Genomic DNA, 15500 nt, shown 5'->3' on the forward strand with positions numbered 1-15500 from the left:
ATTACACAAGAAAGGAGCAAGGGATAAACTAGGTAAGTTTATGTCGGTCATTCTAACCTCAGTGATGAGGAAATTATTGGAAGCAATTCTGAACAACAGAATTCACCTTAATTTAAAGAGACAGGGATTAATTAAGAACAGTGAACATTGTTTTGCTAAGGGGAGGTCACGTCTGACAAACCAATTTAATTTTTGGAAGAGGTGACCAGGTGTATAGATGAGGGTAATGCTTTTGATGCAGTCTAATTGAACTTCAGCAAGGCTTTTGATAAGGTTGCACACGAGAGACTCATAGCAAAGTAATAGCCCATGAAATCCAAAGAAACTTTGAAAATTGGACCCACAATTGGCCAAGTGGCAAAAAACAGAGAGTAAGTGGTTGAAGGAAGTTTTTCAGACTGGGAGATTGCATCCTGTGGAGTCCCACAGGGGTCAGTATTGGGGCACTTGTTCTTGTTTAAATAATTGATTTAGACGTGAATACAGGAGGTTCAGGAAGCTTGCAGAAACTTCAAAAATTAGTAGGCTGTTAAAAAGAGTGCTGAGGATAACCTTAAACAACAAGAGGATATAGACAGGCTGATCAGTAGTAAATGGATTTCAATTGGATAAATGTGAGATGATGCATTTTGGCAGGATAAACAAGACAAGGTAATACATGATGAACAGTCGAAGCCTGGGAAGCACTGAAGATCAGAGGGACCTTGGTGAGCACAGTGATGTATTAGGGTATCAGGATAGGTGGATAAAGTGGTTAAAAAGGCATATAGGATACTTACCTATATTAGTCAAGGCATCCAGTTTAAATGCAGGGAGGTTATGCTGGAACTGAACAAAGTGTTGGTTAGGCCACAGTTAGACTGTTGTGTGCAGTTCTGGAATCCATATCACAGGAGGGATGTGACAACAATAGAGACTACATAGAGGACATTTACCAGGATGTTGTCCAGACCAGACAGCTTTAGCCATGAAGGAAGATTGGACTGACTAGGGCTAACTTCCTTCGAGCACAGGAGATTGAGAAGGGACATGACCAACATTAATCGGGGTAAAGACAGGAAGAAACATTAAATCCAGAACCCTGCATAGGTGGTAGAGGCAGGAACATCCAAAAAGTACCTAAATGCATTCTCAGAGCACCAAGACACTGGAAAATGGGATTCAAATTGTTAGGTGGAAATCCCCAACTGGTGCTGATCATATGATCTGCCAATATTTACTGCCACAGCTCTATGGTTGAATATCCAAAGTATTAGACCAACTGCAATACTAGCTAAGCAAGAGACTAATACATTTCAGTAAACAAGATGAAAAGTTGGAAAAAGTGCAAAAACACATGCGAAAAAACTGACATAAAAGTCTAAACTTAAGTTCATAAAATTGAAACATATTGCAGAACTGTCAAATTTTACTATATGATCACTTTATGCTTCTTTACAAGAGCAGATGGTTAATTAACCAAGCCAATAATCTGCTTTCGTCTTATTATGCAATGGTGTTATGCAGTCAGTGCAGTCATCATAACTGGACACATGATTCTTGAGTTACTTACTTCAATTTCCCTTGCATCAGCTCTTATTCCAAGCAACAGCTGTTTGTCAAAGAACCAATTAAAATTATCCTCAAAATTGTCACACAATCCACTGAAAAGATAGGCAAATTCTAATGGTTGAGCAAGGTTCATGACAGTAAGTTCGAGTAAAAAAAATAAATACTGATGAACTAAAATCAGTATGGCACGGTGACACAGTGGTTAGCACTGCTGCCTCACAGCGCCAGAGACACTGGTTCAATTCCCGCCTCAGGCAACTATCTGTGTGGAGTTTGCACATTCTCCCAGTGTCTGCATGGGTTTCCTCCGGGTGATCCGGTTTCCTCCCACAGTCCAAAAATGTGCAGGTTGGGTGAATTGGCCATGCTAAATTGCCCATAGTGTTAGGTGAAGGGGTAAATGTACGGGAATGGGTCTGGGTGGGTTGCTCTTCAGAGGGTCAGTGTGGACTTGTGCCAAAGGGCATGTTTCCACACTAAGTAATCTAATCTAAACTAAATGAAAAGGCTGATTTGTTTGATTAGCTTGTAATAGTTTATCCATCTGCCAATATGGATTTAATGCCCTTTGTGGTTTACTCAGATATACCGCTGTATAGAATGATATGTTGTGAGGTTTGTTGGGATTAGTTTAGGATTTCTCCAACTCAAAGCTGTGCAAGTCTCCATTAACCATATAATGAGCTCAAATACTTATTTTTAAGGTTGGTTATTAATGTTCGTCAAAACTTGTAATTCTGCACTGAGAACTCATTTCCTACCTACCCAATGCCTCTCTACATCACAACATGTGTCACAAGTGTGATGAAAAAGACTCTCCACTTGCTTGAATAACTGCTGGCCCAACAACACTTAAGTTTGATACCATGCAGGACAAATCAACGCTTGATTTGCACCCCATCCACAACCTTCAATGTTTACTCCCTTCATCACAGACACAAAATATGTGTACCATGTACAGGATGCAATACAGTAACTCAGCAATTCTCTTCGGACAATATCTTCAAAATCTGGGACCACAAGGGCAGCAGGTGCACGGAAACACAACCCTCTGCAACCTCCCCTCCAAGCCGCATACTACCCTGACTTGGAATGATATTGCATACCTTCATTGTCACTGGGTCAAAATCCTGGAACTCTCTCCAGAATAGCCTTGTGGGTATCCCTATGCCCCATGAATTACATCCTGACACCTCATTCAGCTTATCACCATGTCCTCTAGGGTAATTAAGAATAGGCAATAAATATTGATATTGCCTGCAATGCTCAAATCCCATGAACAAACAAAGCACATTGAGTACTGTTCAGCAAATTTGATAGAAATGTAAAATCACATCAAATAACAGACATTTTATTTTGGGTTTGCAAGGCAAGCTCGTAGAGTACACTCTGACTCAAACAGCATGTTCCTTAAGTTGTTTGTAATAGGCAGAGTACAATCAGTCAATCATTGTGATGTACAGCATACATACCTGGCAGTGTGTATGAATTTGTGTCAATGTTCAAATGGCAAAAGATTTTTTTGAACTTACAGTAGCATCCTGTTAGTGACAATGCCACTTGCACAGTTGATATTTAATAGCAACATCAAATTACTTATTGAATCTGTTGCTCAACTTTTAAAAACAACTTGTTTTTCCAAGACAAAGGACAAACTGGGAACTGTAGAGATTTGAAAGTAATGGTCTTTGGTTTATTTGCCAGTTTGTACAATACACAGAGAATGATGATCTTGTCAAGATAGCCAGTATTCTGCAGGATAACTTTGACCTACTTTATTTCTGTATCAAGTTTGCAAGGTAAGCAAATGGCTAACAGCTATTGTCACAAAGTTTATGAAGAAGCCAATCTAATAGCACATGGAGTTTTATAAATTCCAATGGTGAAGACAGTCTTGTGCTGGAGTGTAAGGGATAGGCCATTCATAAAGGGAAAGGCAGCATGCTAGACCAGTATTACCAACTGAGGAGAAATATAAAGGATGCTTAATCCGAGGAGCTGGGAGTAGTAGGGCTTGCTGATAGCCTTAAGGTATGTGGTAGTGCTCATGTTTGCAAATGGTACTTTGGCAACAGCAAAATTATATTTAAAAAAATTCTCATTGAAAGCATTCCCACAGAGGAGTATTATATTACCAATTGTACATCTTTACTGGTTAAGGGAAATTGAACCTCCCCAGGAAATCGCCATCTTTTCACAAGAATATCAATTACTGTTGAGACAAATTGCTTTATGTTAAAGCCTACATATGCAGCCTCATTTGGAGCAATTATTTGTCTCACAAAAACTATGGAATCTTCAAGATTTATCAGAGGTCCACTACTGACTTCAAGTTCTAAGGCTTCAAGCCCAAGTTTGGATATCAACGAATCACAGAATTAGAAAGATACAGCACAGAAGGGAACTGTGCCAAACCAGCGACCTGATTAATATCAGACCATGCCTGCTCCAAAAGCCCTGGCTCTACCTCCCTCCCTTAGTCTCACACTCTTAGTACCATCCAAGTAAATCTCATCAGCACCATCTCTAAACTGTGATGCCAGGAATTGAACCCAGTATTCTAGTTAAGGCCAAACCAATGTTTTAACCATCACTTCTATACCTTTGTGATTCATATCATACCATACTCAATTACTTCTATTTATACTACCAATTCATCTATTTTGTTATGAATGCAGCAATCATTTAGATAAACAGCCTTCAAGTTCAAGCTTACTCAAGATGAAATATGCTTCAGATCACACAACCAGCAATAAACAAGCTACAACACTTACGAAAACCTCAAAAAGTAAAAAAAAACTTATTTTTGCCAACATTGCAGAACTTGTTCTTCACTTTACCTAGTTAGTCAAAAGTCCCTTTTTCTACACAGCTTTCAATGGTTACAAGAAAGTAACTCATGAATTTCTGATCCTCAACAAGGATTAAAGAAATGACGAGGGGGGCAAAATATTGCTCAGTTTAAAAAAGCAAATAGAAAGTAATCAAATTAAGTTTCTTATTGACTGAAAGAGATACTTCTTCTATGGAATGCTCAGAACTTTGAGCCATCTTAAATGTCAAATATTTCAATACAATACAGCCAGAAACCTTGATACCTGTATTGTATTCAACTAATGTAACTGAGAAACATTGGGCAGCCAATCAAGCTTGCTTTAAAATATTCAAATCTGACTTTTCCTCTCAAAAAGGAGAAGTGAAATGGGAACCAAAAGAATTTGGCATTTTAACCACTATTCAAAACGTAACACTCTACACATAACAAATCCAGAATTCAATGACAAATTTTGAAATGTATGCTTAAAAATTATGAACAAATGTCATTATCACCAAAGCCCAATATCCAAAGGTTTAGCTTGAATTTAACTCTTAATTGCTCGCTCATTTGTGCAGTTTGCCAAGCACTCTTACCTGTCTGTCCTTTGCTGGGATGCTGGAGTTGCTGTTGTCCACCTGATGCCTGTTGAACACTGTGCTGAGAAGGATTTGCTGCCGCTTGCCCTGTAACTTGTGCTAAACTATTGCTGATGACAGTCCCAGGTGGTAGTGGCTGACCCCTTTTCAATAGCTGTTTCTGTTCTTGATGCCGGAAGCGTGGCGGCACTTCGCGAGGTGGGTAGCGGGACAAGGCCTGTTGCTGACAATTGATAGAAGCTCGCTTGCCATTGTTTCCACTACTGTTAGTAATGGTGGTCGTGGAAGTGCTGTTGCAGGAATTGGCAGGCTGTGGCTGGCTTTGACTGGTCTTGGTAGGTTCTGGCACTGAAAGATAAAATTAAAACCACATCGTAATTTGAAAATGTCACTGGAAGAAAATGGACATTTTTCTGGACACGTTCTAGAATTTCAAAGTAATGATTTGCTTTTACTTTAATACTGCAGTTTATATATGCTAGATGTTATTTTGGGCATGTTAATTTGGACTTGGAATCACTAGTGTGGAAGCAGACCATTCTACCCCTCGAGTCCATGCTGACCCTCTGAAGAGCATCCTGCCCAGACCCACCCCCCTACCCAATCTCTGCATTTCCCAAGGCTAACCCACCTAGCCTGCACATCGCTGGACGCTATAGGCAAATTAGCATGGCCAATCTACCTAACCTGGACATCTTTGGAATGTGGGAGGAAACTGGAAGAAACCCTCACAGACACTGAGTGACTGGCTGTGTGGAGTTTGTACAGTCATCCAAGGGTGGATACTGCAATTATTTCATAAGAAAATGCTACAGTTTAATATCAGTGAAAATTAAGAAATCGGATAGATAAAGCAGAATCCTCTACTATGCCTAAATGAATCAAAAAGTGTTATTTTTCATCTATCAATTTAAAATGGTGGCAGCACAGTGGCTCAGTGGTTAGCACGGCTGCCTCAGTGCCAGAGACCTGGGTTCAATTTCAGCCTTGGACAACCATGTGGAGTTTGCACATTCTCCCTGTGACTGCACAGATTTCCTCCAGGTGCTCCAGTTTCCTCCCACAATCCAAAAGATGTGCAGGTGAGGGGATGTGTAGGTTAGGTGCATTAGTCAGGGGTAAATGTAGAATAATGAGTTTGGGTGGGATACTCTCTGGAAGGTCGGTGTGGACTTGTTGAGCCAATAGGCCTGTTTCCACACTATGGGGATTCTATTAAGAAATAGCTCAACAGAAAGTTTGGAGCAAGAACCAGTCCATCAATTCCATGCAGAGACAATTTAAAACTAACTGGCAAAACAATAGTATTTTGTTTCTTGGTTACAAAAGACATTATTTTCATCCCAAGTCCTGAACATTTTCCCATTGAACTGGCTAGTCAGTAATGAACAAAGATTAATCCAACCAATGAACCAATGAACTCAGCAACTAAATGTTTTCTTAAATCTCGAACAGGATGAAAAATGTGTTTGAACAATTGTTCATTGCACCTTTTCAACTTCGATGCCAATCTTGCATTTCAAACTATTGAATTTACTTGTACCATAGTTTACCTATGCATTGTAGTGAACCTGCTCAAAGCTGAATGGCAACAATATTTACGTAGTACACTTTTTTTTTTAAAAAAGGGTTGTGGAGAGGAAGGGAGGATGTGAAAACCAATAAAGCTCTGTATGGGACTAATTAAAAAACATTTAGGAAGGATAAAGTCGAAAATTATTTCGCTCTAAAACCTCTTCGGTTGGACAGATCTAAGCATTCGATCAAATTCTGTTTTTTTTTGTCCAATTAGTAGCTACTATTTAAAAAGGTCAAAATAAATTTCTTCATGTAATGGGGGCCTCCTTAAAATTCTAAGGGTGAGGTTTTCTCCATTATTTCTTCAGTGTAGGGATAAGCGTGCTAGGTGGCAAATAACAAGGCAAAAGTGAGGACTGCAGATGCTGGAAACCAGAGTTTAAATCAGAGTGGTGCTGGAAAAGCACAGCAGGTCAGGCAGCATCTGAGCAGCAGGGAAAAAAAAAGTCGATTTTTCGGGCAAAAGCCTTTCATCAGGAATGGAGGCAGGGAGAAGTCCACCAGTTTCCTCACTTCCCCTCTCCCCACCTTACCCCAGTTCCAACCTTCCAGCTCAGCACGGTCCTCATAACCTGTCCCACCTGCCAATCTCCCTTCCCACCTATCCACTCCACCCTCCCCTTTGACTGATTATCTCTATCCCCAGCCCCATTCACCTACTGTACTCTTTGCTATCTTCCCCCCACCCTCCTCTCTACCTATCACCTCCATCCCCATTTGCTACCTTCTTCCCAGCACCACCCCCACCTCCATTTATGTCTTCACCTTGGAGGCTCCCTGCCTCCATTCCTGATGAAGGGCTTTTGCCCGAAACGTCGATTTTCCGGCTCCTCGGATGCTGCCTGACCGGCTGTGCTTTTCCAGCACCACTCTGATCTAAACTCGAGGTGGCAAATAACAGTCCATGTCCCATTACCTACTTAACTCAGAGATAAGCAGCAGCACAGAAGCAAGTTTCTTCACTAAGATCACTAGACAAGGCCGATTTTATATGGGATCTCGGAGCAAGTCATTTCATCATCTTCTTATTGGAGGCTAGATATCATGGTGGCAATTGAGGATCAGAGATAAGGGCAGTTGGATGACTTTCAGAGGCCGCAACTTTGCCCGCTTTCCATACCTCTGAACGTTTTTCATTGTGGCCACTGAAGACCCCTCCCCCCCCCCCCCAACCCCAACAAAAAGTTCAACATTGTGGTATCCCAGCTGGGAATCTGCCATTTGCATCCACCAAGGAGGCAGGTGATCAGGGAAGTGATGCGTTAAGACCCTTGTATGACCATTAATTGATCACTTAAAGGTCTTGATTGCTGACAACTTGAGAATGTTATGAACGAACCTTCTTATGCACACTGAATTGCAGAGGTAGCAAGACAGGAAGGCGAGTTTCTCTGCTGGACAAACCTATCCATTTTTGTCCTTCTCACCCCATCCAGGGAGGAAAGAAAGTTCTTAACAAAGAGTTCAATATCTACTGAATTTAAACTAAAAATCATGCAGAATATCACTCTCAACAATATATCTTTTCCAACCTGCATTAATCAATTATTCCTCATCAAATCCTATGTTTCAGCATGCAGATTCCTCCAATGTATCTTCCATTACTCCAAGATGGGAGCAATTCAGCTTTGCACCTTTCATGCTTAGAATTCAGATCTGCTGCATATTCCCTCCTTATTTTGTTCCAGTTAGTGACAGCACGAGATCCATCTTTCTCCCACTTAAACCTTTCTTTTAACCCCTACAGCTTCCTGTGTTTGGTCTCAGCGTTGTAAATCCTCTTCAGACCCAACTCTTCAATCATGCCTTCAGCAATCGCTTATAATCTTTCCTATTCCATCTCAGAAGTAACCAACTTTGGATATTTTCCTACATTAAAATGGTAAAAAATAAATGCAACCTGAAGTTGTTCAGTGAAATGCATAATGTGGATAGTAATATGGAACTTGTTTCACAAATGTTAAAAGCACACTTTTACCAATATGGAACGATGGAATAGTTAATATGGAACAGGTGGACATTTGGCAGACTGAATTTCACCATGGAGAACTGGCATAGACCCAATCATTCCTATTCCCCAGCTCTATTCCCATGGCCCTACAAGAGTGCAGATCCAATTTCCTTTTGAAATCATTAATCATCTCCATTACCATCACCCCTGTAGTCAGCAAATTCCAGATAATTCTGACTTACTGTGTTTAAAAATGTCATCCTTATATTCATTAGTATCTCATTTCTAAGACCTTAAATCTGTATCATCTAATCCTTGTACTATAAGCTAACAGAATTCCATCGTGAGGGTTTTCTATGTCAATCGAAATGCTTCAGATATGGCATATGTACAAACTCACAATCATTTGCAAAAGGCAAGTCATGCAATTTTAATTTAAAAACTTTTCCTGCTTGACCCTTTGATTCATTCTTAGTGAGGAATCTGCCTACCTCTACCTTAAAAATACTGAATAACACTGCCTCCACTCCTTCTGGGAAAGAGAATTTCATAGACTCTCAACCCTCAGAAAAAAAACTCATTAATCTTAAATAGGAGATCCCCTATTTTTAAGCCATGTACCCAGTTTTAGTTTTTTCCACAAGAAAAAAACATGCTCTCAGCATCAAACCTGTCAAGTTCCCTCAGGATCTTATGAATCGTAAGACCACCTCTCGTTCTTCCAAACTACAATGTAGCAGGTTAACTCTGACTAATTGTACCTAATAAGAACCTCTGCATCCCAAGAATCAGTTGAGTGAAACTTCTCTAAACTGCTTCTAATGCAATTTTGTCCTTTCTTCATTAAAGAGGCCAAAACCATAAGCATTAGTTTCAACAAACTTCCCTACTCTTACACCTCATTCCCCTTACAATAAACATTTGCTTTTCCTTCATCATTTGCTGTATTTGCACAGTAATTTACTAGAAATGATTCCTCAGTACCTCTCAATTCTGTAATATATATAATTGTAAAAAAACAATTTAAATAATATGATACTTTTCTATTCTATCGAAATGGACAAGTTCACATTTTCCTACATTATACTCCAGCTACCAAAATGTTGCCCATTCATTTAACCTCATGCCTATTCACAACTAACTAATTGACATATTTTTGTATCGCCAGCAGACTTCTCAAATGTACATTTGGTCTTTGATAAATTATTCAGCACATAACTTCAGCTGGCATAAAAATTCAGCAGGTTATAGGTAAGGCAAATGGAACATTGGCCTTTATTTCAAAGGGGAAGGTATCTTGAACTTCTCGTTTGACTTAGAGAAAATTAGATAAGTTAAAAAACAGGCTTCAACGAGAGTCCCAGCTATGCCCATCTCTGCTGGGGTATATTAGATTAGATTAGATTACTTACAGTGTGGAAACAGGCCCTTCGGCCCAACAAGTCCACACCGACCCGCCGAAGCGTAACCCACCCATACATTTACCCCTTTACCTAACACTACGGGCAATTTAGCATGGCCAATTCACCTGACCTGCACATCTTTGGACTGTGGGAGGAAACCGGAATTGAACCCGGGTCTCTGGCGCTGTGAGGCAGCAGTGCTAACCACTGTGCCACCGTGCCGCCCCATTGTATATGTAACATTCCTCGTTCCAGTTCTACTTGCAGGATGTCACCCATTATTCTTTCGCCAATATGTTCATGCCATCTTCAGTGGTGCTTCCTGCTCTCATCTAGAATTGGGAAAATTACGTTTTGCTTCCAACAGTCATCATTTTCTCACTTTAATATAGTTCCATCTCTGACATTTTCCTTCACTTCCTTGACTTTACTAGGCTTATCAATAATAATAATAATAATAATAATCATCAATCTCCATTATAAGGATGATTATCAATATCCATTATAAGACTCTGTTACGTCAACTACACCTACTTGCACCCTATTTCCCATAAGGATTCCATTCCCAGTTTCGCGGTGTTTGCTGCAGCTACATTGCTGCTGTCTCCAACAGAACCTGCTTTTCCTTCAACCATGCCATAACCACCTGCATCCTTATGCAAAATTGTGGTTGATAGGGCTTTTAACGCTGTCCAATCCATTTCATGCACCGGCCCCACCCCTTCCACTCTTTCCCAGAACAACAACAGGGTCCCCGTTATCCTTACTTCCAGGGGAGCACAATGCAAGCTTGAGGAATAAAACCTCATTTTGCACTCAGGCACCTTACTGCCTCAAGATCTCAATACTGAATTCCAAAAGTTCAGAAAATGACTTCATAATTAACATTCTCCATTTTTCTTGCATTCTTTTCTCCCTGCCCTTGTTTGGGTTATTTCGCTTGAGGAGAGAGGACCCATTATGTTCCTTCACATTTTAATTTACACCCACTTTACATCTCTTTCTTTTTCAACATTAACAACTCCTGTTATCTTCTGCACTAGGCCTCTTTACCATCTGCCACTCCCTCCCCCCCCGCCTCTGTCAAAATTATATTTAAAAATTCCAACATCTTTCAGTTCGAAGAAGTCATATAACAGATTTGAATCTTTGACTCTGTTCCCCTCTCCACAGATACTGGCAGACCTGCCGAGTTCGTCCAGCTGGGACATACTTTCCTAGCTGCTTATTGCTCCACCAATCATACTGCCTTACCACCAACAGTTCCATCCCTGAACAAATGGCAGAAGATGTAAAGTGTTATTGTTGTTATGGAGAAAAATAAACTGCTCAAAGTATCCCAGATATGATGTCACGAAAGCCTTCTATAACTATAGCAAGACTTTGTTTCTTCTATTCCAATCTCCTTGCAATAAGGGCCAAAATGCTATTTGCATGGGAACCGGAAGTGTAGTTGCAGTGCACAAGAGGATGAGAGTAGGAAGGACAGGAACAAGATTTCAGGGTCACAGGAATGTGCTGGCAGATAGCGAAGTGTGTCTACTTCAACTACTTCAACGCCAGAAGTATCCAAAATAAGGTAGGTGAGCTTGCAGCATGAATAGGTACCTGGGACTTCGATGTTGCGGCCATTTCGGAAACATGGATAGAGCAGGGTGAGGAATGGATGTTGCAGGTTCCAGGGTTTAAATCTTTCATTAAGAACAGGCAAAGAGGTAAAAGAGGGGAGGCGTGGCCTTATTAGTCAAAGATTGTATAACGGTGGCTGGGAGAACTTTTGATAAGGACTCATCTACGGAGGTAGTGTGGGCTGAGGTTAGAAACAGGAGAGGAGAAGTCACACTGCTTGGATTTTTTTAATATACGCCACCACAAAGTTCTAGGGAGGTGGAAGAGAAGATTAGCAAAATCATTCTGGGTAGGAGTGAAAAGAACAGGGTGGTCATTATGGGGGACTTTAACTTCCCCAGTATTGACTGGAAATGCTATAACTCTAGTACGTCAGATGGATCAGTCTTTGTCCAACGTGTTCAGGAGGGTTTCCAGACAGTATGTCAAAGGGCCAACAAGAGGGGAGGCCACACTGGATCTGGTGCTTGGTGATGAACCAGGCCAGGTGTTTGATTTAGTTGTAGGGGAGCACTTTGGACAGAGTGACCATAATTCAGCAACGTTTGGTTTAGCGATGGAAAGGGATAGGTACATGCCACAGGTCAAGAGTTATTGATGGGGCAAGGGCAATTATAATGCGATTAGGCAAGAATTAGGATGCATAGAATGGGGTAGCAAAATGCAGGGGATGCAGACAATCAAAATGTGGAGCTCGTTTAAGGAACAGATATCGAGTGTCCTTGATAGGTATGTCCCTGTCAGGCAGGGAGGTAGTGATAAGGTAAGGGAACCGTGGTTTACAACAGAAGTTTCATCTCTTGTTATGAACAAGAAGGCGACTTATGTGTTGATGAGGCAAGATGGTTCAGATGAGGCGATGGAGAGTTACAGGTCAGCTAGGAAGGATTTAGAGAGAGAGTTAAGACGACCAAAGTGAGGAAACAAGCAATATTGGATTCTTACAACAGCTGATGCTGGAGCCGACCAGGGAGAAGGCAATTCTGGATTTGGTATTGTGCAATGAATCAGAATTGATCAGGGACCTCGAAGTGAAGGAGCCATTGGGAAGTAGTGACCATAATACTTCAATTTGAGATGGAGAGGGTGCAATTGGAAGTGACAATATTTCTGTTGAATAAAGGGAACTATGGAGTTATGAGGGAGGATCTGGCCAAAGTTCAATGGTGCAATACCTTAGCAGGGATGACAGTGGAGGAGCAATGGTAGATATTTCTGTGTATTATGCAGAAGATGCAGGATCAGTTCGTTCCAAAAAGGAAGAAAGATCCTAGGAAGAGGTATGGGTGGCCGTGGCTGACGAGGGAAGTTAAGAAACATATAAAGTTAAAAGAGAAAAAGTATAACATAGCAAAGAAAAGTGGGAAAACGGAGGACTGGGAAACTTTTAAAAAACAACAGAGGATTACTAAGAAGGAAATATGCAGAGAAAAAATGAGGTACAAAGTTAAACTGGCTAAAAATATAAAGGAGGATAGTAAAAGCTTTTTCAGGTATGTGAAAGGCAAAACAATGGTTAAGACTAAAATTGGGCCGTTGAAGACAGAAACACGGGAATATATTACGGGGAACAAAGAAATGGCAGAAGAATTAAATTGATCTGTGTTCACTGGGGAAGACACAAGCAATCTCCCTGAGGTAACAGTGGCTGAAGGACCTGGAAGGGAATTTATATTTGCCAGGAATTGGTGTTGGAGAGACTGTTAGGTCTGAAGGTTGATAAGTCCCCAGGGCCTGATGGTCTACATCCCAGGGTACTGAAGGAGGTGGCTCGAGAAATCGTGGATGCATCGGTGATTATTTTCCAGAGTTCGATAGATTTAGGATCAGTTCCTGCGGATTAGAGGGTGCCTAATGTTGTACCACTTTTTAAGAAAGGAGCGAAAGAGAAAGCAGGAAATTATAGACCAGTTAGTCTGACCTCAGTGGTGGGAAAGATGCTGGAGTCTATTATAACAGGATAGGTCAGAGTCAGCATGGATTTATGAAGGGGAAATCATGCTTGACTAATCTTCTGGAATTTTTTGAGGATGTAACTCTGAAGATAGATGAGGGAGATGCAGAAGATGTAGTGTACCTGGACTTTCAGAAAGCTTTTGATAAAGTCCCACAGAGGAGGTTAGTGAGCAAACTTAGGGCACATGGTATTGGTGGCAAAGTACTAACTTGGATTGAAAATTGGTTGGCTGACAGGAAACAAAGAGTAGTGATAAACAGCTCCATTTCGGAATGGCAGGCAGTGACCAGTGGGGTACCACAGGGATCAGTGTGGGACCGCAGCTTTTTTACAATATATGTTAATGATATAGAAGACGGTATTAGTAATAAAATTAGCAAATTTGCTGATGATACTAAGCTGGTTGGCAGGGTGAAATGTGAGGAGGATGTTAGGAGATTACAGGGTGACGTGAACAGGTTAAGTGAGTGGTCAGATGCATGGCAGATGCAGTTTCATGTGGATAAATGTATGGTTATCCACTTTGGTGGCAAGAACAGGAAGGCAGATTACTACCTAAATGGAATCAATTTAGGTAAAGGGGCAGTACAGAGAGATCTGGGTGTTCTTGTACACCAGTCAATGAAGGCAAGCATGCAGGTACAGCAGGATTGAGACATATAAGATTAAAGGATTGGACATTCTGGAGGCAGGAAACACGTTTCCGCTGATGGGCGAGTGTTGAACCAGAGGACACAGCTTAAAAATACGGGGTAGACCATTTAGGACAGAGATGAGGAGAAACTTCTTCACCCAGAGAGTGGTGGCTGTGTGGAATGCAGTGCCCCAGAGGGCAGTGGAGGCCCAGTCTCTGGATTCGTTTAAGAAAGAGTTGGATAGAGCTCTCAAAGATAGTGGAATCAGGGTTATGGAGATACGACAGGAACAGGATATTGATTAAGGATGATCAGCCATGATTATATTGAATGGTGGTGCAGGCTCAAAGGACAGAATGGCCTACTCCTGCACCTATTGTCTTTAGCAAATAGAATAAAGGAGAACCCTAAAGCTTTCTATAGGTATGTATGTGAGGAATAAAAGGATGATTAGGGTAGGAATAGGGCCAGTCAAAGACAGAAGTGGGAAGTTGAGTGTGGACCCTGTGGAGATCGGAGAGGTGCTAAACCAACATTTCTCATCGGTTTTCACTCAGCAAAAGGAGAATATTGTAGAGGAGAAGAATGAGGTACGAGATTTTAGACTAGAAAGGATCGAGGTTAGTTATGAACAGGTGTTATCAATTCTAGAAGAAGGAGTAGAATTCTAGATTGTAGACAAGTCCCCTGGGCTGGATGGGATTTATCCGAGGATTCTCTGGGAAGCTAGGGAGACAGCAGAGCCTTTGGCTTTGATATTTGAGTCATCATTGTCTACAGGTTTGGTACCAGAAGACTGGAGGATTGCAAATGTTCTGCCCTTGTTCAAAAAGGGCAGTATAGATGACCCAGGTAATTATAGACCAGTGAGCCTTACTTCTGTTGTAGGAAAGGTTTTAGAAAGGATTATAACAGATAAGATTTATAATCATCTAGCAAGCAATTTGATTTCAGATAGTCAACATGGTGTCTCACGAACCTCAGTATTTTTTTGAGAAGGAGACAAGCACGTAGGGTAGGGTTGATGTGGTATACATGGACTTCTGTAAAGCCTTCAATAAGGTTCCACATGGTAGGCTGTTGGAGAAAATGCAGAGGCATCGAATTGAGGGTGATTTAGCAGTTTTGATTAGAAACTGGCTTTCTGAAAGAAGGCAGCGAGTGGTGGTTGATGGAAAATATTCACCCTGGAGTCCGGTTACCAGTGGTGTGCCACAAGGATCTGTTTTGGGACCACTGCTGTTTGTCATTTTTATAAATGACAAAGACACAGGCATAGGTGGATGGATTAGTAAATTTGCAGATGACACTAAAGTCAGTGGAGTAGTGTACAGAGTGGAAGAATGTTACAGGTTGCAGGGGGACTTGGATAAACTGCAGAA

At 41.1% G+C, this 15500-nt stretch overlaps 1 protein-coding gene across 1 annotated transcript in view; it reads right to left on the reverse strand.

Moving 5' to 3' along the window:
• Positions 1–15500, reverse strand: part of LOC122562107 (trinucleotide repeat-containing gene 6C protein-like) — a 61012-nt gene that overhangs the window by 27642 nt on the left and 17870 nt on the right. The window contains exon 3 of the mRNA XM_043714628.1: positions 4963–5313. Coding sequence (XP_043570563.1) covers positions 4963–5313 — 351 coding nt within the window. The remainder of the gene's footprint in view (positions 1–4962; positions 5314–15500) is intronic.

Source organism: Chiloscyllium plagiosum, chromosome 24, assembly GCF_004010195.1.
Source record: "Chiloscyllium plagiosum isolate BGI_BamShark_2017 chromosome 24, ASM401019v2, whole genome shotgun sequence".
NCBI classification, from domain to species: Eukaryota; Metazoa; Chordata; class Chondrichthyes; order Orectolobiformes; family Hemiscylliidae; genus Chiloscyllium; species Chiloscyllium plagiosum.